This window comes from Meleagris gallopavo, chromosome 20 (genome assembly GCF_000146605.3).
Source record: "Meleagris gallopavo isolate NT-WF06-2002-E0010 breed Aviagen turkey brand Nicholas breeding stock chromosome 20, Turkey_5.1, whole genome shotgun sequence".
NCBI lineage: Eukaryota > Metazoa > Chordata > Aves > Galliformes > Phasianidae > Meleagris > Meleagris gallopavo.
In genome coordinates this window covers 4,657,157-4,681,591 of record NC_015030.2, presented here as the reverse complement: position 1 = coordinate 4,681,591, position 24,435 = coordinate 4,657,157, and the positions used below count along the sequence as shown (strand labels likewise).

Here is a 24,435-nt window from a genome sequence, read left to right as displayed (position 1 = left end):
CCTCCCCGTGTCCCGGAGCGTCGATCCTCTGCCGTTATCGGGGCTCCCCGTCCCCCCCAGCGCTGCGTTGCCGTGCGAGGCGCTCGGCTGTCTCGATGGATGCAGTCGGTGACAGAACTAATGAAAGGTCTCTGAAGAGAGAATGGGATGAACGGGAGGACTGGCTGTTGCTGACAGCTCGGAGGAAGGATGCCCGGCTTGCTGCTGCTTCTTCCAGCCGCGTGTGAGGCTGCGGGACTTGCTTTCGTTCTGGTGATCGCCCGGCTAAAGCTGGAGAATCCGTGCCAGGTGCTGCCCTGCCCTGCGTGCTGCTGGCAGGCCTCGCTGGAGGGCACGGGCACGGGCACATCTCTGGGGCTGCTCAGTGAGTCCCTGGTCTGCGTGGCCAGAGACTCTGGGCTTTCTTCAGCTGTTCTTTGGGCACTGGCGCTGTGAGAGTCACAGGGCAGTGGCTGCAGGACTGTGCTGATAAAAGGCCGTTATGTTGTCTACCACACCAACACTTCCCTTAGGTAATGTGAAACGATGGTTAATCTTGGGACAGAGGGACATGAGGCGCAAATCATTTCATGCTGCCGTTTGACTTTTAGGGCTGGAGGCGTGTAAGCCTTGTGTTTGCTTTTTTTATGCCTGAGCAGGTGTGGCTGGGAGCAGCCAGCAGGCGTCGATGATGGCATTTCGTTTCCCTTTTTATCTCTGAGTCACAAACTTGCAGCGTGCAGTCTGCTGTCCCTTCTTTACCTCTCATCTCAGTGAAACCTGCTGCATGGGAGCGGCCGGGATGCATGCACTGCATTGGATCCCAGCCTTCATTGTGGCTGCTGTCATTCCTTTCTTTGCTCTGTGCCCTGCCTGCCGTTGCTGCACCTGCAGGTCGGAAAGGAAAAGCTTTTGGTGACCTACATCATTCTCCCTGCAAAATGGAGTGACTTCAGAATGGCTCCCCATGGTAAACTTTTTTTTTTTCCCTTGATTTGGCTCGGTCATCTTAAATAGCTCTAGCTAATAGCTAGTGGGTTGCATAGCTGTTATTTTTCTTAGTGCAAAGGGAAGGTCGATACCTGGCTCTGTCTCCCTGTGCTCTGCCATCCAGAGCCCAGAGTGCAGATGGAGCAATTGCTCTGCCCAAGGGGAGCAGGAGGAAGCAGTAACTCCTGCTGGGCTTGAGACCTCCGCTGTGCAGTGACTCTTCCTTTAATCTGCAAAATCAATTTCAAGTTATTAAGGCAGAAAAAGAAAAAAACCTTGTTGTATTTTTTTTTTCCTTAAGACGTTTCATGCTCAAATTTGGTGCTGATTTTAACAGCTCTCATTTCTCCTTTATGCACAGACATGCTGTGAGCCTCATGTTTCCCTTCAAGAGCCCTGTCATTTGGCTTATTTTGCTTGTGAAGTGATTACACCCTTGCACAGAACGTTTGCCCTCGTAGCTGTAAGATCTGCTGTCAGGCCCGGAGCGCTGGCAGCGTGGCCGTAGGCTGCAGCACATCACTGAGTGCCCCTGGGCCAAGCGTGTTGGTGGGAGAGGCCCCGTGGGTGGCTGCAGGGTCTGTGGCAACGTGCTGGAGCCCGCCTTGCCTTCCTTTTTCAGCAGACAGGGATCTTGTGCAACCGGAGGCAGCGACATTTGGTCCGACAGCCACTGCCAAGGTGAGAGTGCAATCTGCCAAGCCAAACAGGATCTTGTTGTTTATGAGAAGGGGAAGGGCACTTCCAGGGGAGGCGGGCAGCCAGCGCTGTTGGAGATGCCTCTGCCTGGAAGTGGGCAGGCTCTTGTGCAGAGGGCATCTGCTGTTGCAGAGGAGCTGGCAGCCCTGTGTGCCTCTGAGCTGCCGGGTGGCTGAGGGGCTGTGCTGGCTGGGATAGCAGCTGAGGTGGTGAGGGCAGCGAAGGTTTTTAGAGATGGCAGTTAATGTGTGGGAGAGGAAAAATGTCTGTGTGCTTGATAAACGTTGGCATTCTACAAGAGCTTAGCATCTAATTCAGTGCTTGAGATTTCAGAGAGCTGGGCTGGCTTTGCCACGTTGGAAAGAATCCCTTCAGATCAGGGGGATAAATAGAAAGTATGAAAAGTACATTTTTAATGGTGCGGATTCTGTGCTGACTCAGCTGTGGGACAGGGTCCTGCTGCCTCCCCCAGCCCCTGCCACGGGCATTGGCAGCACCACTTCCCACAGCCCAGGCCTCAGGACATTGTCCCACATGGGAAAGGGCTCAGAATGGAGCAAACCCTGTGGATTTGGTACTTCTGGTACTGCTGGTTTGTGTTGCCTGAGCTGCTACCCTTTGGGGAGCAGGGGCAGGTTCGCAAGCTGTTTCCATGTTGGCAGGATGTTATGTTTTGGACCTCCTGGCTTTTTTATTTCTTCTTCACAACCTGCTCATGTATGCATGTACCTCCAGTGCCTTCCACCTGCACATCAAGGCAGTGCTGAAGCAACAGATGCTCTGCAGATCAAAGTGATAGTTCCCTTAAAGCTGCTGAGGAAAAAAAAAAAAAGCTAGAAAAGCAGAAGGAATTTAGATCTTTACTTGTTGCTTTGTTCTCACTATGCCAGGTAAAAGCTAATTAAATGCTGCTTCTCTTGGCAGAGAAGTCCTGTACCTCTTCCTGCATCCTGAGGGCCCCTGGGGAGCTGCATTTGGGCATGCATAACATAAGCTCATGTTTCATAGGTGCATCTCCATCTGTTGTCTGTAGTAGCAATGTTTTTTCGAGGAAGCATTCCCTGGTCAACAGATGCAACCACCTCGATCAAATCTTCTTTCTTTGCTTTTACAGCCTTTGCCTTTTTAGCCAGATGAGCCCTTGTGGGTGTGGTGGAAGCTCAGGACCAGTGATGCTGCACAGGTTGCTCCACATCACTGCTTTGGACTCTCAGCACTGTGCTGGAACGCAGTGGCGAGGAGGAGGAACTGCAGCAGAGCTCACTGGTTGTATTCTTGCAGGGTGCAGCAAGAGGAGGGGTGGCTTCCTCTGTAGATATCTTCAAGCAAATGACTTCCTCCAAGATAGGAGCCTGTTGGGCTCAGTACATGGCAGGACTGAAACTTCTCCAAGTCTCAGTGAACAAAAGCTGTGATTCAAGCTGACAAATGCAGCAATTGCCAGTTAAACCAATAGCTTGCCCTTTAATGAAGGCACCATTAACGACTTGGTGGTTTCATTTGCCATCACATGTAAAAATCACTCTGAGCTGAGACTGCTGTTTTCCTTCCCAGCAGCTTTCACTCTGCACTTGGGGAAGTTCTGGTTTCTGTTTGCCTTCTTGGCCTCCTTGCTTCCTCATTTATCCAGAGGTAGCATTAAAACCACATTTCAAGAAATCAAAGCACTTTCATGTTAAACTGCACTTGCTTTACACCCCTACGTACTCCCTACACACAATGCCCTCGACAGCACAAACCTGAGCCTGTCTGCTTCTCTTCCTCCTGGCTGCCCCTCCGTGTGCTCTGCGGACCACAGAGTGAGCAAGGAGTGCTGCACCTGCCCCCAGCCCTGTGGCAATGCACGGTGCTGCTGGGTCGGGCCAGCCTGCTCCTGTAAAGTGAGGCTGTGTAAATACAGAGGAACAGAAGTAGGCGTCTCCTCTCCTCGTGTCCCTTTGGCAGAACAGCAGCTGCCATGCTGCAGTGTGTGTGTTCCAGCTGCAGGCAGTGGTGGCAGTAGTGTCTGCTCTGCGCCGAGTTCTGTTGGGCTGTCTGAAGGACGTCACTTGTCTCTGAAAAAGCTTTTTAACTACCAAAGGTCTTTTTGTTTTGTTTTTCACTGCTTCCGTATTCCTTCCCTGCAGAGAGAAACATCCCAGAATTACGTGCTTTACCATGCTTAACCCGCAAAGGGGGCACTAGGGGTGCAGAGCACTTGGAGGCTGTTGCATGAGCAGCTCTTGATGGGAGACCTTTTCCTTCTCAGGCCGCCATAGGCGTGTGCTGCACTGCCCTTGTGTTTGTTCTAACACTGTTCTTTCCTCCTTCTTGACAGATCTTCTGAATTTGGCTCCTGATTAAAGCTGACAGATAATGGAAACATTTCCTCAGCGATGTCTCTGGGGCGACTCCTCCGACGTGCCTCCTCTAAAGCTTCTGACCTCCTGACCCTGAATCCTGGTGGCAGCAGCGCTTCATCTTCCATACTCGATGGGGAGATTATCTACTCCAAGAACAATGTCTGTGTCCACCCACCTGAGCTGCTGCAGGGCATCGGGGAGCACCACCCAGGTGAGGGCTGCAGGCATTGCTCACTCACCCTTTTTACCTTCTCCTGTTCCTGGGGAGTTTGTTCCTGTCAACATCTGCACACCAGAGGGGCACGAGGCAAGGCAGGCTTCAAGGCACCGAGGAAAGCCATCCACAAGCTGATCTATCAGCTGTTCTTTTAATAGGAAAAACTGACAACGTTTCTTCTTCTGGTAGCATAGATCTACCTGTTTCAGTACATCCTTTTGTATTGCCAGAAGATGAACAGTTGTCATTTGAGGGCAGGAACTTCTGATGCTCTTTCAAATGTGTGTGGTTCAGCGAAGTCAAGTATCATCCTGTAACTGTTATTGCTAGAGTGGCCTCACCAACCCTTGGTAGAGGGAAAATAAAACCTGATTGTGGCTGCATGCACTGGCATAAATGAAGATAAATACTGCCCCTATCCCTTTATTCTCATCTGTTACTGTGCTCTTTCATGTTTTCATCAAAGAGAGCTGTGGCTACTGGCTTAACTTCACAAAACTGATTATTCTGTGAACGTTGACCCACACTTCCCCTTTTGTATGTGTGACTCTTCTATTGGCTTTCCGTGAGAATTGTAGCCCTTTGGCTATACTAAGGTAAATATTCTTAAAAAGGAGAAATATTCAGCTGGCACCTGACATTGTTTAACTAACAAACAGTGAAAGTTTTTCATGTGGCAACGTATTTCAGAATTTACTCTTGATGAGTAATCCAGCCAGGAAGTTGAAAGCGTTGTACGCAATTCCTGTCTTCACTTAAGCCAGAGGGAATTTAGAGTATTCAGAAGCCATGTGCAGGCCTGAAATTATTAGTGAATACTGAGTGATGCTGAGAACTCCACAATTCACGTGGCAGAATTCTCTCCTGATGACAAAAAGCAGCTGCTTCGCCCTCGTGCAGTGATGGTGAAGAGGGGAGGCGATGAGGAAGGGCAAGTTTGTGCCTTAGGCACTTTCCTAAGAGTGAAGCTGTGTTGTAACCGATTGCTGCTTTGTTCTCCCATAGGCTATTTGTGCCTGTACATGGAGAAGGACGAGCTGCTCGGCACCACGCTCATCCTCGCCTGGGTCCCAAACTCACGCATCCAGAGGCAGGATGAAGAAGCCCTGCGTTACGTCACTCCCGAGAGCTCCCCGGTCCGCAAAGCTCCCCGCAAACGAGGCCGCCACGCTCAGGGATTTGCCCAGCAGGCTTCTCCCACCGAGCCAAAGGGGGCAGTGGTCCTGAAGGAAGACATCTTGACTGTGTCACAGCTCGTGAAGGACGGGGCTTACATCAGTTCCCCTTCTTTGGATGGGGAGAAGCTGCCCCAGAGCTGTGTGGCAGCAGATGGTGCCCACCAGTCCCCGCAGCCTGCCCGCAGCGACTCAGGAATCCTATCGACAATCAGCTCTCAGGACGAGCAGAACAGGTCAGAGCTGTCGGTGGAGGAAGGGCTGGACTGCAAGCCAGAGCCAGGGGAGGACGAGGGCTCCCTGGAGCTGTTTGCTGATGATGTGAGCAGGGACAGTACTTTCGACTCTGATTCTGATGCCTTCTCTTCCCCGTTCTGCCTCTCTCCCATTAGCGAAGCCCTTGTAAAAAGCAGTAGTTCTGTATTTCTGGATAATGAAACCAGGTGAGTGCATCCATTTCTCCAGTTTTGGGGTGAATTGCCGGGTTGCTGGCTGCTGAGCTTGGGGATGTTAAGGGAAATCAAGAAGCTCGACAGTGATATTAAGCTGAATATCCTGTCTGGCTTCAGACTTGCTTTAATTCTCCCTTGATTATGACACCTGTGTAATTCACAGGAAATTGCTTGTTGGCCAGTCCTGCCCCTGCTCGTTGAACTGTGGCCTTGTCCATCGTGCAGGGCTGTGCACGTGTGGGCCTCTCGGGTGAGCTGTCTGGAGGCCTGGGAGCAGCATTACTGAAGTGGGAAGGTCCTCTGTGGGTCTTGCTGAGCTCCGCTGTGCTGTGCTAGCTGCTGGTACAAAGCCACATCAAAGAGTCTGGCTGGCGTCCTGCGAGCCTGGCTCCTGGGCAAGGTGCTGCAGGGACAGGAAGGCTGCTTTGCTGACAACAAGGTCACAATAGGGCAGAAATATGAATTCTGAACTGTTTAACCTGGCTAACACGGTCAGCACTGGTGCATCCAAAGATCAGTGCTTCTCAATGGCACCTGCAGTCAACTCTATGGGGGAAGAAGGCCCCCTGGCAAAGCAAGGGTTTATCACTGATCACCTGATCACTTCCACATTGATCCGCGGTGTTTCTGGCTCTCTGCCCTGCGGTCTCCGTGCTGTGTCACTCGATTCCGCCACGCAGAGGAGAGGTGTGTTCATGAAGCACCCCAGGGCTGATTTTAAGGATACAGCTGAACTTGAAACTACACCTGAAATTAGGAAAAACAAGTTCTACTTTGTGTGTGTCAGCAACGCACGGACTGCGCGGAGACTTGATGCTAGGAAAGATTTGGCCTCTATTTCAGGGTCTAATCTCAAACCCAGGGAATACCAGTAAGAACAAGTTTATGGAAGGAAGCGTTTTAAGTGGCTTAACTCTTTCTGAATATTTTTTTGAATGCATAAGTGTGGTGGTGTCAGACATCTGTATTGGCCTCGTGTTTGGCGCAGATCTTAGCAGCGTGCGGTCATTAAGTGTGAGCCTGGGGAGCTTGGGGCTGCAGGGCAGTGCTCCTGTCCCAAACACCCTGCTCAGCACCTTTGTGAGCAGTGCATGCTGCTCAGGCTGGGATGAGGTTTCCAAACAGCATTGAAAGAGAGAGAGAAAAGAGAAAATCTGAAAGAGAGAGCTCTTAGAGCTCTCTGCATGCTCATCTCCTGTTGACAGCTGTGGGCCATGAGAGGGCTTTGGGAACTAGATGAATGCTCTGAGACATACCTTGAAAGCTTGGAGAGGCCTTTGAATAAGTTAAATACAGCTTCTGACAGTTGACTTTTCCTTCTTCCATTCTGTGTGTGTTGGCTGACTCCGTGAAACAGGGTTTGCAGTTTCACTTTTGCTGGTTCCAAGGTGTGCTTCCTGAGTGAGGTTTTCCTCCAGTGCTGAGCTACTGTTTGGGCCTTCAGCTGCACATGCTTTCAGAGAATGTTGTGATTAATTTGACTTACTGCAAAAAAAGCACATCGGAACTCCATTGCCACCAGCAACTTAGTTTGCTTCGGAGATGTAATTTTATTCCTGGAAGCAGCACATGATGCTGTGCATGCTTGAGCTGTTTCTGTCACTATTAAAAAAACAAGTGCACTTCTTTTTTTTAAGTATTGCAACCTGAGTTTTAGTAAGCGATCACCAATCGGATTGTTGTCTGGAACAAACTTTAGGAAACTTCCATTTATTTCACTCCTTTTTAGTGATAACATCTGTGTTCTCAGAATCCAATAGCTGTAGCAAAGAGGTTTGTTGCATTATGTACCACAGCACTGACCTGTGATAGAAAAGAGTTGATTTTTTTTTATTTTTTTTATTTTTTTCTTTTTATATAGCTAAAACACAATTTAAGCTGTAAGTGTGCATGCTGCCCTGGCTGCTGGGGAGCCCTCTGCTGGCTCTGCCTGCCTGCTGCTCCTGGGGGCTGCTCCTTCCTTCCCCTCTATTTTATTTTAACTCCTCTGGCAGCAGCTTGGAAGCGTCTTACAGTGGTTGTGGCCCTCATAATTTGCAACAGATTAATTAAACAGACCTTTCATTGTTTGGGACTTCAGGCTTGAAAGGCTTTTGTCCAGTGTGTCCATTCTTTTGTGCCAAATTGTTCCTCCCCACAGAGCCTTGTGCATGATAGCTGCAGATTCTGCAAATGTCTTGTGCAAAACTCTGACTCCCAGTGCTCACCCCGGCTTTGAGGGGCAGGGGATGTTGCTCCAGAAGTCACCACGAGCTTGAAAACAGCTTCCTTGGTTCGGAAGGATTTGCTGCTGGCAGCTCCTCTGTGCAGCAGAGCTGGAGTGCGAACAAAGTTAGTGCTGCTGGCGGCAGCTCCCTCCCTGCCCCCCGGCCACCACCCTCCCTCCAAAGAGGAGCGACTGTTTCTGGTTATTTCCCTCTCCTTTGGGGAGCTGCAATAAAGAGAACTTCTACTTTGCTCTGTGCTTATTTCAAAAGCTGCAGCCATGCACTGCATGGGTTTTCCAGCTCGGCTCTCCCTTCCGTGCAGTTGGGTACCATCAGAAATGGAGAAGCATGACGTTGCAGAAGAATTAGGGTGTGTTGGGTCAGATGAGATGAAGATGGGCTGCTTGCATGATACTGAGTGGCTCCTGGATCCTTGGGACCTGCTCCTGGGGGCAGGATGGAGCTGCAGCCTCAGCGCTGTGTGTGAGGCAGGGAGCGGAGCAGGGGCAGGAGGGAGCTGGGAAGCCCTGGAGTTGCACAATGAGTCAGTCATTTTAAGTCGACAACTCGCTTTTCAGAGCATAAGGAAATAAAAACGTATCCATTGTTGGGTTTTGTTTTGTTGTGTTTTTGTTGTGTTTTTTTTTTCTTCTCAGTTTGAAAGGCTGCCAGGCTCCCATGCAGCGATCAATGCTTTCCTCCCATTTACACAATTCCTGGGGCTGGGGAGAGGGCAGTGCCCCATTACCAGCACACATTCGTGCTCCTTTGCAGCTGGGTTGGGCCGTGGGCAGGAGGGGGATGTGTCCTCCTGGTTCCCGTGCCCCTGCTGGCCCTCAGGTTCATGGGGGCAGCGGCTGATGGGAGGTGGTTGCACAGACAGTGGCTTCGTCCTGAGCTGCGTTTGTGTGGCGGAGGAGAGATGCTGAAAATAAAATGGTCTCTCTGTGTTCCTTTTCTCCCTTATCACTGTTATCTGTCAGGAAACATCTGCTTTGCTTTGAAGGGCACCAGTTGAGGACAGCGGGATCTGAACCTGGCCTTGGGCTGTTGCTGCCCTGCTAGATTACTCAGCTTCCATTTCCCCATCAGCAGAGTGAAACCAAAAGCTTTTGGTACGTCCTGGCGACGAGATAGCATCTGACACCTGCGTGATGTCATTCAGTGCTTCTAAAGTCGCTTTAGCTGGTCGTGGCAGCAGCCCTGTGCCAATCAGTTGCTGAAGCACTTGGTGGTCTGCCGGGGTGCTTTGGATTTGTGCCCCCAGTTAGCCAGGCCAGGGGCAGGGGAGCTGTGAGGGGCTTCTCACTGCAGCAGTGACCCACGACCGTAGAATCACAGAATGGCTTGGGTTGGAATGGACCTTTACAGGTCCTGCAATAAACAGGGATGCCCACACCTGGATCGGGCTGCTCAGTGCGTGCTGACCATGCTGCTTTGGATGCAGCCCGGGGTCTTGTTGGCTTTCTGGGCTGTGAAGGCACCATGCTGTCACGTGTCCTGCTGCCATCCATTGGTGCCCACAGGTCCTTTTTGGCAGGGCTGTGCTCCATCTTTACACCCCCCAGCCTGTGCTGATAGCAGGGGCTGCCACCACCCAGGCACAGGCCTTGCACTTGGATGGGTTGTACCTTGTGAGGTTCTCCTGGGCCCACTGCTCAGCCTGTCCAGGTCCTTATGGATGGCATCCCATCCCTGGGATGCGTCATCTGCAAACTGCTGAGGGTGCACTCGATCCCACTGCCAACATCATTGAGGATATTAAAGAGCACTGGTCCCAGTGCTGACCCCTGTGGGACACCACTGCTCACTCATCTCCATCTGGACACTGAGCCATCGACTACCGCTCACTGGGTCATGAAACAACCTTTTCATGCTGGAGCTAAACTACAGTAGAGTTTTCATCCTCCGAAGGAGTCATGAGTGCATGTGAACAGCTCTTACAGGCGCAGCATGCAACGCAAGCAGCAGCTCCTTGGGCACACTTGATGCAATCTCTGCCAGTGTTGTTGAGTCCTTCCTGGAGAGCTCATCAGCAAATGGCCTCCCCAGGGATAGCACAGCGTGCTGCTGCATCATGATGTCGTGGCAGCACCTCGGTGCCTCTCAGCCCCCTGCGGACCGGGCCAGGGAAGCGTATGGGCGCAGCGGGGCTGCACAGCCACTGCCGTGCTGCCAGGGGTGGTTGTGTTCCCAGGGCTGAGGGAATTGGTCTCTGGGTTCCCAACTCCTGTAACTTCTTGCAGCGTCTTGCATCACTCTCGCCTGCTTTTGGCGATTTCAGCCTCGGGGCCTGGCTCTGGGTCCGTGTGGTTTGAGAAGTGCCGCTGGTACCTGGAGCAGTGCCTGTAAGAACAGCGGTGTCCCTCAGTGAGGCTCTGCCACGTAACAGTGGGGCAGCTGTGGGCTCTGGGCAGGGCTGTGCTGCCCCAATGCACTGTGAGGTTGGGCAGAGCCGAGCAGCAGTGTGGGCATACGGCTCCGTCTTTCTTTGTATCAATATTTGAACAGCAAGCATGTTAATTATGGCAGGTTTGGTTTTTTGCCTCTGTTGGTTTGCTGCCAGCTCTCTGTGGAAGAAAAATAGTGACAGCTAACTTGAGATCAGGAATTACGGCTCGAAGGGGCGGTGGAGCTGTTTGTTTGGGATTTTAATTGGGGAATACGCAGGTGCTGCTGAGGTCTGCTCCCACAGACTGCTTCTCATTAAGCACATCGGTGGTGTGATCACTAATTCATCCTCTTGCTTCTAACACAGAGCACCCGCCTCCTTTGGGCTCCCAGTCTGAGCACCACGAGGGCAGTGGTAGTGGGCCAGGTCAGAGGTGCATGGCTTTGGTGTTGGCAGAGAGCTGCCCAGTATTCCCCATCTGCTGCTTAGAGCCAAGTACGTAAGAACAAAGGTAATCTTCGGGGCTTCCAAGGGACTGGCGGTGTGAAGGCTTGATTATAATTAGCATAATTAGTGTAGGATTTTATTTTTGCATGGGTAGAACTGAAAGGGAAAAGCAAATTAAGCAATTGATTTAAAATATAAAATAAGCAGTGGTGAGAAAGGTGCCCTTCTCTCATCCCAAATGGGCTGAAAAGCAAACATTCTTTTGGGGACTTTGCTGAGAAATCACTTTTTCCATCTCAGGAATTTTTTTAAGTGTTGCTTTCTGGGTACCTGGAGGGCATCACATCGCAGACCCGTGAGGAGGGAGGAGATGCAGAACACATCAGTTCACTACAAACCTCTGCAGTTCTGGGAGCCGCTGAGTGCCGTAGAAAGGAGCGGAACAAATGCCGTAGGACAGCTGAGGTTCCCCAGAGGATGCGGGCTAAAAAAGGTGAAAGAAGTGCAATTAAGGGAGCTTTTCAGCACAGAAAGTTAATTAGCTACTAAATAGCATTCATTTAGTGCAGTTCAGCATGGGGAAATTTATGTTTTGAAAGCAAACAGATCAATGGGAAGCTGTGGAACAGGCTTTTGGGAAGTCCATGTTGACACTGACGTACTTTGTGCTGTGACGGCCTCGTGGTTTTCAGCAGTCTCCCTGACAAGTGGGAAGGACTGCTGGCTTTGCTCCGTGTGTGCCTCCACACCAGGGTGTTCCCACATCTCATTTCAGGATTCCTGGCTGTGTGCTCATCCAGACTCCTGACCAACCCTTCCCTGCAGGTTAACATGGATTGATTCTGTTGGGGCTCTCCGAGGCAGAGGGGCTTCAAGTTCCACATGGTTTCAGCCCAAGGGGGAATCCTGCACAGCTCCCAACATCATTACATGTTCCCAGCAGTCAGGTTTTGGCATTGGACTTTGCTGCCCTGCTCGTGTCCTTCCATCGCTCTGCAGCATCGTCCGGTGCAAGCAGGGCTGTTTTGGCAAACTGCTTTGTTCCATATTACCTGTGTTCTTTTGCACTTTGTTCATCTATTGCTGAAATCAGCACGTTTCACCATTCATTATACATGTATGTTGTCAAGGACACTCTTTTATTTATCAGAACAATAGATTTGGGCTCCAGCTACCCAACCTGACCTCACTTTGTGCCGTCGCTGCACTCAGTGCTTAGGCGTTTTGGGATATCTTTGAACTTTTATTGATGGATTATTTATTTGAAGCCATCTGTCATTGGCGTTTCAGGCAGCTGATGCTGCCATGAGCTGCGTCACCTTGCTGGAGAGAACTGGAACTGGAAGGTCAGTGCCTGTGGGGAGCTGTGGAGAAGCAGAGAAACACCAGCCCTGGGGAGGGAAAGGGCACGTTGTTCCCATTTCATGGTGCTCATACATTATGGTGATGCTTATTGTCTGTAAACAACGCTTCACAAGCCAGCATGCAGGAATAGAAGGGGCTGTGAGGCAGGCTGCAATTACTGGAGGTGTGCTTGAATGCAGTGGTGATGGAGAGCCAAGTGGAGAGGGTTTGGCTCTTGCAAGAGACTCTGGGAGGCACTCAATAACTGCCACATCCCGGCTGCCTTCCTCCCTCTTATAATTACACGTGTCACATCTTGTCATAAAATGAGTTATTAGATCTTTGTCGCTAAAATAGCCTTCCCATGTAATTGGTGCAGGTCTCTGCCCTGGCTCTGTAACAGTAATAACAACTGGTTTCCTGTCTCTGTGCAGCAGGTGTGCGTTGGCTGGACGGTAAGTCAGCTCCACTGCTGCACATTGGTCCTACTGCTGCAGGTCAGCCCCATTCCTGCAGGTCAGCCCCATTCCTGCAGGTCAGCCCCATTCCTACAGGTCAGCCCCATTCCTGCAGGTCAGCCCCATTCCTGCAAGTCAGCCCCATTCCTACAGGTCAGCCCCATTCCTACAAGTCAGCCCCATTCCTGCAAGTCAGCCCCATTCCTGCAGGTCAGCCCCATTCCTGCAGGTCAGCCCCATTCCTGCAGGTCAGCCCCATTCCTGCAGGTCAGCCCAATTCATCCCATTGCCAAGCAGCTCCTGCTGCAGGTGAAGCACGGGGCCAGCCCCACATGGGCATTATGCTTTGTAGATGCTGCAGAAGCTCATGGAGCATAGAAGCATTGATTGCTGCAGCTGATGGCAGGGAGAAGATGCATCACTCCCTGATTTTGCAGCAGCAAGACTGAGATTTATTTTGTGACAAGAGAGTGATAGGACTTGAGCAAAGAGAAAAGGTGTAACTGGCTTGTGGCTGTGTCCGTGGGCTTCCTGCCTCCAGGTTTGCTAATTCCCCTGGTAATCTTTTCCTCTGTCCCTTTTGTTCCCGTGGGGATTGCATGTGTTCTCCTGGCAGTCTGCTGTCTCTGGCTCCCACGGCCCCAGCTCTCTCTTAAATATTCCTCCAGCATTTTGCCTTGCACTTGTGCAAATCCCTCATCCAACAGGTATAATGGTCTGGCTTTCATAAATAATAAATGGTAAAATTTTTCCCTTGTGTTTGCACATCAAGTGCCTGGATGGAGAACTCCCCAGAAGCCACAAAACCAGTGCTGTTAGTGCTGCGTTCCACTACTTGGGTACATTAACAGTGTTTTAAGAAGTAGACCAACAGTTTAGAGTCTTTCCATTCCTTTTTATTTTTCTTTTTTTCCCCGATATTGATGTATAAAGGAAAAAGTGACCCTAAACGCTGTGAGGATTTTTTCCCCTCAGTTCCCACAGTGCCTGAATGCACACGGTGTGCGTGGGGCAGCAGATCCCAGTGAGCCATTGCTGTGCCTCTCTTCAGCTCTGCTCACAGATACAAGAAGCTCTGCTCAGTCTTGCAGTTGGTTTGAGTCACCTCTTCCAGGGCAATCCTGTGGAACCAGCTGTGCCTGCTGCTGAGTGTTGCTTCACAAATAGCAGCTGCTTACAGCAGGCAGTCCCACACGGCTGTCCTGCACCAGGACTCCTGTTACTTTTGCATTCATGTGAGCTACAGGGCGCTTCAGGAAGGTGTTACATTTTGCGGCTTGAGCTGAAAATAGCACTTGAATTTTCACAAAGACCTGGACAATTTTCATGGGGAAGAACTTCGAGATCTCCAAGTCCAACCCCAACCCATCCCCACCATGCCCACTCACCACATTCCTCATCATGGTGGCTCTGGAACACCCCCAGGTGACTCCCCGCTCCCTGGGCAGCAGTGCCAGCGCCTGGCTGCTCTTTCCGAGTAGAAATTTCTCGTGCTATCCAACCTGAACATCTGCAGTGCAATGCAAGGCCATCACCTCTCATCCTATTGCTGTTAACTGGGAGCAGAGCTTGAGCTTGACCTCCACCTCTGATACAAGCCTACATGCTGTTGGCTGCCTTCTTGGCCACCTTGGTGGCTCACATTCAGGCAGCTGTCTCCCAGCACCCCCAGGCAGCTTTCCAACCACCTTGCCTCAAGCCTGCAGCGTTGCATGACGTTATTGAGACCAAAGTGCTGGACAGGCACACCAAGACAGCGGCACATCATCACAAATGGAGCCGTGGAGCTGCTCTTCGAGCTGGCAGCCGAGCAGCGTTTGTCCCTACACAATGCTGCGGAGTGAAGGAAGGGGCTTTGGGGGCTGTTTCCCATGCGGGTGGGCGCTGAGGCTTTGAGCCATCCGTTGGAACCGTTAAAAATGTAACCCACAGCCAAGGGGGATGTCCGGAGCCCCGGCCATTGGGGTGCAGTGACCTGAACCACGGGCAGATGCTGCGCGTGGGGCTCGGCCCTGTGCAGGAGCACCGCAGCCAGGCTCGGCAGGCATACTGATGTGCTGTGCTGCAGATGCATGCTGAGTGTGTGATTTTCAGCGTTCAGTGCCTACATTGTTAGATAAGCGGATTAGAAAACATTGCATAAAGTGGCATTGCAGGGGGCTGTCTTTATACCTGCTACTTGCCTTGTTTTGCAAACCCTGATTTCACAGCGGAACCCATTCAGAGCTTGCACTGAGATTGTTCACATGTATTGGCCTTTTTAAGAACCGAGGGGTCACAGTTTCAGATTCACTTAATTCTCAAAGCAGTGATATTTTTCTTTTGGGATCGGGGCTGGTGGCGGGCATGCAGGGTGTTTGCTCTGAGCTCAGTTTGCTCCTTGGGGTGGGTGCATGGGTGCAGTGTGCTCCCAGCTCCCTGCATGCTCCCAGCTCCCTGCATGCTCCTGGTTTCCTGCAGCATCTGCTTCACTCTCCTGCTCCAGGCTGGCTTGGAGCTCGTGTGTCACTTCCCGCTCCTTAACTCCCCAAGTGCCAAGCTTGCAAATGGAAACCTGAAGCATGTATGCCTGAATTGAGGCTTGTGGGGCTTGCTTGCATGGGGGAAGTTCAGGAGAAGCCTCTTTTGGTCTTGCTGTGTTCGGAGGGACTTTGCCAGGTAATACCCAGGGTGCACAGCTCACCTCCCCAGGCAGTGATGGGGAACACATTCCACTCTCCCCAGTTCTGTGTGCAGCAGACCAAACCCAGGAGCGCCTGTTGGGATGACAGGGCATTGATTTCAATAAAAATCATTTAATCTCTTTTGTAAGCAGCCTGTTATTGATTCCCTAGACCTGCCCTGAATTCCAATGTCAGAGCTCTGGGAAAGATGTGCAGCTGTGATTGTCACATGCAACTGCAGCTCCTGGCTAACGCTGCTGGGCTCTCCCCTCACTCCGCTGCAGGGACACGGGTGATGGCTGCAGGGACACAGGTGATGGCTGCAGGGATGCATGTGATGACCACGTGCCACGTTCCCACTGCTGCACGGAGAGCCCCAACGGCAGCACCCAGAGCCCAGAGAGCAGCGGGCGAATGCAGGGAGAGGAGCAGCAGAAGGTGGGAGCCTTGGAGCAGATCTGCGGAGTCTTCAGAGTGGACCTGGGACAAATGAGATCCCTGCGCCTTTTCTTCAGGTAACCTTTCTTTAGGCACCTTCCACAGAGGTGCCATGAGGCAGGCTTCAGTGGTTTGTTCTCCAAGAAAGATAAAATGCAGTTCCTTGGCATACTGGGAGGGTAAGGGTGCTCTTAGCAGCACGAGGGAAGCTCTGGGTGGAACAGCCTCACAGTGCTCCTCTGGTTCTGTGGTCACATCCAGAGCTGTAAGATGGTTTCTGTCTTGTTTGAAGGGAGAGCTTCATTGCAGTTTGCTTTCCTCTCACTGCAATCCGATGTCCCCTTCCTGTGGGGCTCCTCCTCACCCTGAGAGGTGACCTGAAGAGGAGAAGGCTCCAGGAAGATCTGTGCTGGCCTCTAAGTATCCAAAGGGAAGCTGTAGGGAAGAAGGGGACAGACTAGGAGGGTCTACTGACGCACAGGTTGCCCAGAGAGGTGATGGTGCCCCATCCCTGCAGACAGCCAAGGTCAGGGGATGGGCTGCGAGCACTGACAGAGCTGTGGGTGTCCCTGCTCGGTGCAGGAGTGGCACCAGATGGCCTTTAGGGTCCCTTCCAGCTCCAACCATCCTGTGATTGTATGATTCTGATTCTAACCCCACTTTACCCCCCCCGCAGTGATGAGGCATGCACCTGTGGGCAGCTGGTAGTCGCCAGCCGGGAGAGCCAGTACAAGATCTTCCATTTTCACCATGGAGGCCTGGATAAAGTGTCAGAGGTGTTCCAGCAGTGGAAGTACTGCACCGAGACCCACCTGAAGGAGCAGGTAGCGGGCAAGGTGGGGCAGGGGACTTCCCACAAGGAGTTGGGGGAATGAAGCAGCGAGGTTCCGTCACTAAATAGGGCAGCAAGGCACCGACTGGTTACTGGGATACAGCCAGCAGTTAGCTGGGAGGTCTTGGTTGTGTTCGCTCATCCTCATCTGTTCCTATTCTGCCTGTGGAATGTGGGGCAGATAAGGCAGGAACCTCGTTAGGGGGTAATTTTGCTGGCTGTGGTACGCAGGTAGATCAGCACTGTGCTCTGGGTGGTGAGGTGGCTGGGAACCTGCAGCAGTGCATTGGAAATTCTGTCCGAGCCTTTCATCCATTTTGTGAAGCATAGCATGCTGCATCTGAAAATGTTTTGACAAGGCATCTTGCCATATTTTGTTCAATCTACATACAGATGTGATAAGAGCTGTTTAATTATCTGTTTAAGATACTATATGTGCTTATTAGAAACAGTGATTTTTAAATTTCCATCCTTCCCACAGAGACCCCTGCTGCTTTTCTTATTGTGGTCGCATGGGCTCACTTTTTGCATTGAACAACCTTTGATTTTTAAATTAAATGTCAGCTGCAGTCTTGCACTGGGATCAGGAGTGCCCTTAGAGAGCCTGGCAGCGCCGTTCCCCGCTTGCCTAACAGCAATCCCTTTGTATATGGCCAATCATATGTAATTTATTGCAGGCATTCCTGGCAGGGTGAAGTTTTGCTGTAAGCAGCATTAATTCACTTTCAGGTCAGGGATAAGATGGGGGGAGGAATAGGAAACTGTGGTTGTTTTTTTTTTTAAAGATGAAGCTGTTTTGTGGCACTCCGATTTTTAATTATTCTAATCACTCGTGCTATTGTAATGGTTGGAATTAAGAAAACAACCTTGCTGAGTGCTGTGCCTGGCACTTAATCCTACAAGAACCACAGGGAAAGGTTTTGCTGCTCCAAACGTCTCACGCTGGGTTGCTATCTCTGCCTCCCGCCTTCATTTTTGTTCTGCTTGGTTTTGTTTTGTTTTGCTCCCCTCGCTCAGCAGCTCGCTGATGAGAAGACATGCATGCAGTTCTCCATCCGTCGGCCCAAGCTGCCCTCATCAGAGACACATCCGGAGGAGAACGAATACCGGCGCCTGGATGTGTCAGCGTGGCTCAGCCACCTGAACCACTGTGGGCAGGTGGAGGAGGAGTACAAGCTGCAGAAGGTGAGTTGAGGCCGCTGCTCTGTGCTGGGCAGAGTCCTGGAGTGGAAGCTGTGGTTTGTTTTCACGCTGAGGGGCAGGTGATGTTGGAGGGGATGAAGGTTCCTCGTGGTGCTTGGCTGGAGGTGGTGGTGGGACCGCAGAGCGCTGCAGGTGAGATCTGAGCATCGTCCCAAGGAGGGGTAAACCAACGTGTCTGTGCTCTGCGTGCTGTGAGCAAATCAAAGAAAGAAAAATTGAGGTGACTGTATGAAAGAATGCGGGGCTTTCAGGGGAGCACCGGGTCCGGGTCTTGAGAGGGGTTTGCAGTGAAATGCGGTGTCTCCAAGATCGGGGATTAAGCCGTGACATGAGAACGACACGTTAATCATAGAGCCTCTCCAGGGGGGGTTATTGACATTGAAATGAGCCCGATTTGTGTCTCGTCTGGGAATAGAAGGCCAGCACTTTCCCTCTAAACATGTGCAAATTGCAGGAGCTTGAATCAAGGCGTCACTTGTCAGCAGAGAGCTGCAAAGCCACGCAGCACAGTGGCGGGCAGTTCCTTGTTGCCGTTTTTGGGAATGCTAAAACTACACCGGTCCTAACTTCTGTTCAGACAGCCAAGGTCAGGCTGGACGGGGCGCTGAGCACTGATGGAGCTGTGGGTGTCCCTGCTCAGGATGAGGGGTGGGACCAGATGGCCTTTAGGATCTCTTCCAACACAATCCTTCCTATGATTCTATGGTTCTGCTCTTCCTTCCAGGCCATTTTCTTTGGTGGGATCGATATGTCCATCCGTGGGGAAGTGTGGCCTTTCCTGCTGCACTACTACAGCTACGAGTCCACCTCTGAGGAGAGGGAGGCACTGAGGGTGCAGAAGAGGAAGGAGTACTTTGAGATCCAGGAGAAGAGGTAAGAGAGCGGCCTCAGCCTCTGCTGCTCCCCTCTCTTTAGCTTCTCCCTCCAGAGAGCTGCTGGGGACAGAGGTGAGGGGAGCAGAGTTGCTCTCAGCACAGCCAGTCTTACTCCAATGTTATCTCACCCAGCTTCTGGAGCAGCACCAGCAGCAGTTTGTCTCACAGGCAAGGTTACGGCCTGGCATGCTGGGCTTAGCAGGCTGAAGCTGAAAACGGGATTTTAGGTTTCTTTGTGAATATATCTGGATGTAAAAATAGGGAAGAATCATAGAATCACAGAATCGTAGGGGTTGGAAGGGACCTCCAGAGATCATCGAGTCCAACCCCCCTGCCAAAGCAGGTTCCCTACACCAGGTCGCAAGAAGAGGATATGTCAAATTGAAGGAAATTATTGCTGCCAGAACTGTGCTTTGCAAACTGGTTGTGGGTAAATTTAAGCTGGAGAGAGACTGTGGTATTATTATTTTGGAGTAAATTGCAGCAGAGTGGTGAGTTCTGGTGTGACACCCACAAGGAGCAGCGGAGAGCATCATCAGCTACTCCTGAAGTCGACTTCATCACAGAACACACTGTGTCACCCACTCAGAACCCAGGAAGCCCCTTCTGAATAATGCCTTTGGACAGAAGATGTGCTGTTCCAGGCAGACCACTTGTCTGGTTTTCAACTGATGAGAAAACTCAGTATAGAAATAGGTTTTTTCTCGAAGCCAAAGCTGAAGTAAGGCTGTTTGTTCTTTGTGACAGTCCTGTTCCTGTAGTCTCAACGTACCTGTGTTGCTGTTCAATTTTCAGGCTTTCCATGTCTCCAGATGAGCAGAAGGATTTCTGGCGCAAGGTGCAGTTCACAGTAGATAAGGATGTTGTGAGGACTGACCGCAGCAACCAGTTCTTTCGAGGGGAAAACAACCCCAATGTGGAAACAATGAGGTGATGTGTCTGATCTCAGTGTTCCACACAGTGCCCTACTGAGCATGTAGAAAATTCCAGAACTCCCCGTGGCCCAGGCTGCCTCTGCTGCTGCCTTGGGAATACTGAAGAGCATCACACGTAGGATGGCTGTATCAGAGGATGCAAAAATAGCCACTGCCTCCCCAGAGCTCTCACTACTGCCATCCCCTTCCATATATACATAGGCATGAAAGAGGGGGGAGACTTCTGCAGCTCTGGGGGTAAGGAGTGCTGCAGCAGGGTCACGGGCAGGTGCATATGGCTGTGGTTCTGCTGATGGGGTGGAAGATCAGCCCTCAGAGTCTCCTTGATGGGTGAAACGCGTTCCTGGTGAATGGTTGGGGTAGGATGGAAGGGCCGTGCCCTCCATGTCTCACCTCTCCTCTTGAATGTCTTCTCCAGGAGGATCTTGCTGAACTACGCAGTGTTTAACCCAGCCATTGGGTATTCCCAAGGCATGTCCGACCTGGTCGCCCCAATCCTGGCAGAGGTCCTGGATGAGTCGGATACTTTCTGGTGCTTTGTGGGACTGATGCAGAACACCATCTTCATCAGCTCACCCCGGGACGAGGATATGGAGAAACAGTTGGTGAGGAGGAAGGCTGAGCTCGGTTTGGTCCTGTCTGTAACTTCTTCCTTCCTCACTCAAACTGGAGGAATGACTTAAAGCTGTTAACTGGTCTGTGTGAAATCATGCACCAAAGCCACAAAGCACCTGATGGATAAAATGAATCTCAGGTGATTGAGGCACTCCAGGGGCAATTATAGGCAATAAATTGTCAGTCGAGTTGCCTTGGCTGTGCTGAAGGATGCTGATTCAAGGAATCTTTTATGGTCATCATTTATTTAGGATTCTGCTGCCTTTTTCTCTGTGCTTCTGTCAGGCAGAGGAGACTCACTCATTCGTTTCTGTCCTGATTTGGGGGCATTAGGTATGAATGAGGCATAGTAGTGGAGCTGCAGCCCTCTGTATGAGCTTTTTTAACATTTTTAATGGATTTTTTTTTTATGACATCTAAATGAAAAGCCTTTCCTAAGTGGCAGAGTTGCTTAAAATAAAGTGACTTTGCTTAAAAATAGAAACTTTTTAGGTTTTAACATTAGTGTCAGTTGCTTGCAGGTCACAATCCCGGGAAATACATTTTAAATCTGAACACTCTTGTCCAGGTCATGGTGGCACTGATGTAAAATGGTAAATCTATCATGAAGGCCTGGTGGGGTGCTGCAGGTGAGGTGCAATTACTTATTGTATGGATTATGCTCTGCAGTGTGCCCAGAGCATCAGGCTTCCTAAAATCACTGACACACTGCTCAGCCCCTGCTGAAATGAAATACCGTAGATAGCCACATCCTGTCTGTTCTCGAGGGCTGCATGCTGCTTTGCCCAGCCCGACTCTCCCCACCTTCCTTTTCACAACGTAGCAGTCACAGGATTTTCTTTTCACCCTCCCTCCTTCTTTGAGGAACGGCAGCAGTGGCCCGGGGTGCTCCTGGCTGAAATTAAGGAGCTGCCTGTGAGCCGGGGCTGTGAGCTGGGGCTCTGTGTGGGAGGACAAAACTGAAGCCAGTGTTAGCAGGCCTGCCTTGTGCTGGGGACGTGGGGGGGGGCTGTGGGGGTGCAGGTCCTGGCACACAGGCGGTGGCTCAGCCAAGTGCATCTCTTGCAGATGTACCTGCGGGAGCTGCTGCGGCTCATGCACCCACGCTTCTACCAGCACCTTTCTGCCCTGGGGGAGGACGGCCTGCAGATGCTCTTCTGTCACCGCTGGATCCTCCTCTGTTTTAAACGGGAGTTCCCCGACGCTGAGGCTCTGCGCATGTGGGAGGCGTGCTGGGCACACTACCAGGTGGGAGGCCGTGCAGCACACAGGCAGCAGCGTGTGCTCTGCTGAGCCCTCATCTCAGCACGCCGCGGGGTTCCTTAAAGGCTCTTCGTAGCAAAGTATCCAAAAGAAGTTACGCTGCAGGCATTCCCTCTCCCGCTGCATTCTCTTAGCTGAGATGTGACAGCTTGTTTTTGTCTTTGCCGGGTTCTGCTTCGGTTTGCTGGAGGTAACCTTGAAAGAAATGGGAAGTCATAGAAGTTGCACGTGGAGCTGCCTGGTGAAGGAACTGAGGAGCTGCCTGAGCTGCTTTGTGCTCACAGACAGATCGGCTCCGAAGGGCTCTGCTTCATTTACAAAACTGTTCGTTCATCAAAGTGCAGGTTCCCCTAATTTGAACATTTGCAGCACTGGCACCTGAAAAGTCTGTTTCACAAGCTTGTGTTCCTTGTGGGCATCTTCCAGCAGTTTTCCCTGTCAGATGTTGTGGGGAGACTGTAGATATTTCAGAGAGTCTGTAACTACCAAAGGGGTTTAGCTGTAGAGCAAAAGGATGGATGCTGCTCCCCAGCTTGGGGATGCCTATGCTTTTCAGAATATGCTGACCATCCATTCTGAGGTTCAGACTTCTCTTTAACAGCTGGACAGTGTCTTCCCAGAGTCACCAGTCTGCTTTGAAAGCTGTAGCCCAAACCACACTCCCACACTTTAAAGGTGAGAGACTTTGACTCAGCTGTGATTCAGAATCCACAACAACTCCTTTATGAGCACCACTAAGCAGAACTGGAAGGAGCAACAAATCTCTCCTCAGGACGTGCTTGTGGAGGGTGGGGAGCCAGAGCTCAGCCTCCACCTGCTGTAACCCAGCCCGTGTTCTCCTTGCAGACAGACTACTTCCACCTCTTCATCTGTGTGGCCATCGTGGTGATTTATGGGGATGATGTCATTGAACAACAGCTGGCCACCGATCAGATGCTGCTGCATTTCGGCAACCTGGCTATGCACATGAACGGAGAACTCGTACTCAGGAAGGTAAATGTCTGCATGCTGAGCTGGGCTCTCAGGCCCACGAGATGAGTCAGAGCGTGGAGAAAACCAGGGACCGGTGCTTCATCTTCCGCACCTCCTGTATCCCCTGCTTGCCTGCAGCCTGCAAGAACAGGGTGATGCTGCTGGGACGTGCCAGCACACAGCAGCACCGAGCCCAGGCTGCAGGGCAGAGGTAGGCACTGCGGTGCCGAGGGGCAGGAATCCCGTGCTGAGAGCAGCTCCTGCTAAATCCACCTGCTGGCAATGCCTCCAGGCCCCATTTAACCTCCAGCTGGCTGTTCAGGAAGGGTGCCCCAAGTTTTGACTCCTATCACAGAGTTGAGCAGGGCCCGATGGCAACCCCAGTGCTTTGTATCCACACTCTGGCACGTGGGAATGACTTTGTCTCTCTCCCCTCTAGGCAAGGAGCCTGCTCTATCAGTTCCACCTGCTGCCCCGCATCCCCTGCAGTCTGCACGACCTGTGCCAGCTGTGTGGGACGGGGATGTGGGACAGCGGCTTCATCCCTGCAGTGGAGTGCTCTGGTCACCACCCCGCAGCCGAGGGCTGCCCCTATGGGGGGCTGGTGGAGGATTCTTCTCCCAAGGCAGGAGGTGAAGGCAGGAGAGGCGTGAAAACACACGACATCTTCCATTTCCGAAAATAGCTGGAGAGGAACCGGGAGCGCCAGAGGAAGAGGGAAGGGCAGGAAGGATGTGCAGAGGAAAAATGTGGAGGACAAAAATGGAGGGGAGGCTTGTCAAGGCTCCGGAGAGGACTGGAAGGGGGAGAATGGAAGAGGGATGGAGTCTGTCTGCAGGAGAATGCCACTGTACGAGCGGAGGAACTGGAGCAAAACACACCCGACCAGGAACGGCGTTTGCGCGTGCTTGAATTTGATTTTCATAGGAACAAAAAGGTTTCTAGATCTTCATAAGGACTTTTTTACTCTGCCTCTGGGACTGGACTGGTTAGGAACCAGAAGTTGTACCTTGCTGATGAGAAACATGAACATTAAGGAGAGCCGAGTGCCTCCAGCAGTGTGTGTGGCTGGTGGGGGGGGGCAGGGCCCTGCAGCATCCCTGCACCCCGAGCACGCGTGCTTCAACCAGAACAATGCCTCTTGGTGGCTTCTCTCTAATGCCACGACGATCATTTTAATTACAATCTGCCAAAAATAAACCTGCAGACCATTGGGACTGCAGGGAACGTATCTGCTTTGTTGGTGAGGAAGAGCTGGTCACCTGAAGGCCGTCTCTCGCTCTCTCTGTTTTTACATGGCATGCCTGCTGGCATGATTCTTCTCCTCTTGTACAGAGAGTGTACAGCCACGGGTCTTAAAGCACTGCTTTCTGTAGTCAGGGTATTTCATAGACACGTTTTGGAGTTTACTTCTTTGGGACATTACAGCAAAACTGCTGCTTTATGCTGCCAGCCACAGACTTCAGACCCTTGTTTATGGAATTCTGTTTATGGAATTTCTAGTGTGTTTCCAACGTGTTCCCTTTGGCTCTTCCCAATGACTGAATATTTTCTGTCCTTATTTGTTTTTGCCATAGGCACGTGGGGCGGACCCAGCGCTCCTCAGCTGATGCCACCCGTATGCACTCTTCCCCATCCTGAAAGAAAAACAAAACTTGGTTTGTTGCAGTTGTTTTTGCTGAGCTGTCTTTGGTAAACGTTTCCCTTGAAGTATTTTTGGAAGGACAGCATGTTTTCACTGCTGCCTTCTGTAAAATCTGCCAACTGGAAGCTGTGCTGGGGCCTTGAGTGCAGCCATGTTGCCAAATACGAAACGTCCTTACCAAATCCACTGGCAGCCAAAGGTGTGTCCTGAGCCAAAGCTCGTGCCAAGCGGAGCTGGGGAAAGCTTCCTTAGGAACGGACGTGGAGACGGGGCAGCAGAGGGCTGTGCTGCT

The 24,435-nt window shown here is 51.4% G+C and overlaps 1 protein-coding gene across 4 annotated transcripts; it reads left to right on the top strand.

The window, feature by feature from the left end:
* Positions 1–44: 44 nt before the first annotated feature.
* Positions 45–24,166, top strand: TBC1D16 (TBC1 domain family member 16). 4 transcript variants are annotated; one of them, XM_010721317.3, is made up of 13 exons: positions 45–949; positions 1,331–1,650; positions 3,986–4,221; positions 5,233–5,845; positions 15,650–15,880; positions 16,480–16,627; positions 17,653–17,820; positions 18,563–18,711; positions 19,509–19,643; positions 20,067–20,253; positions 21,332–21,511; positions 22,373–22,519; positions 22,938–24,166. In XM_010721317.3, exons 3-13 carry the CDS (start codon positions 4,044–4,046, stop codon positions 23,181–23,183), a joined length of 2,382 nt encoding a protein of 793 aa, XP_010719619.1. In that variant the 5' UTR covers positions 45–949; positions 1,331–1,650; positions 3,986–4,043; the 3' UTR covers positions 23,184–24,166. The 4 variants fall into 4 exon arrangements, with proteins under 4 accessions (XP_010719619.1, XP_010719618.1, XP_019477206.1 ...); XM_010721316.3 differs by having other exon boundaries at positions 16,480–16,639; positions 17,656–17,820; XM_019621661.2 differs by lacking the exon at positions 1,331–1,650 and having other exon boundaries at positions 16,480–16,639; positions 17,656–17,820.
* Positions 24,167–24,435: the final 269 nt, after the last annotated feature.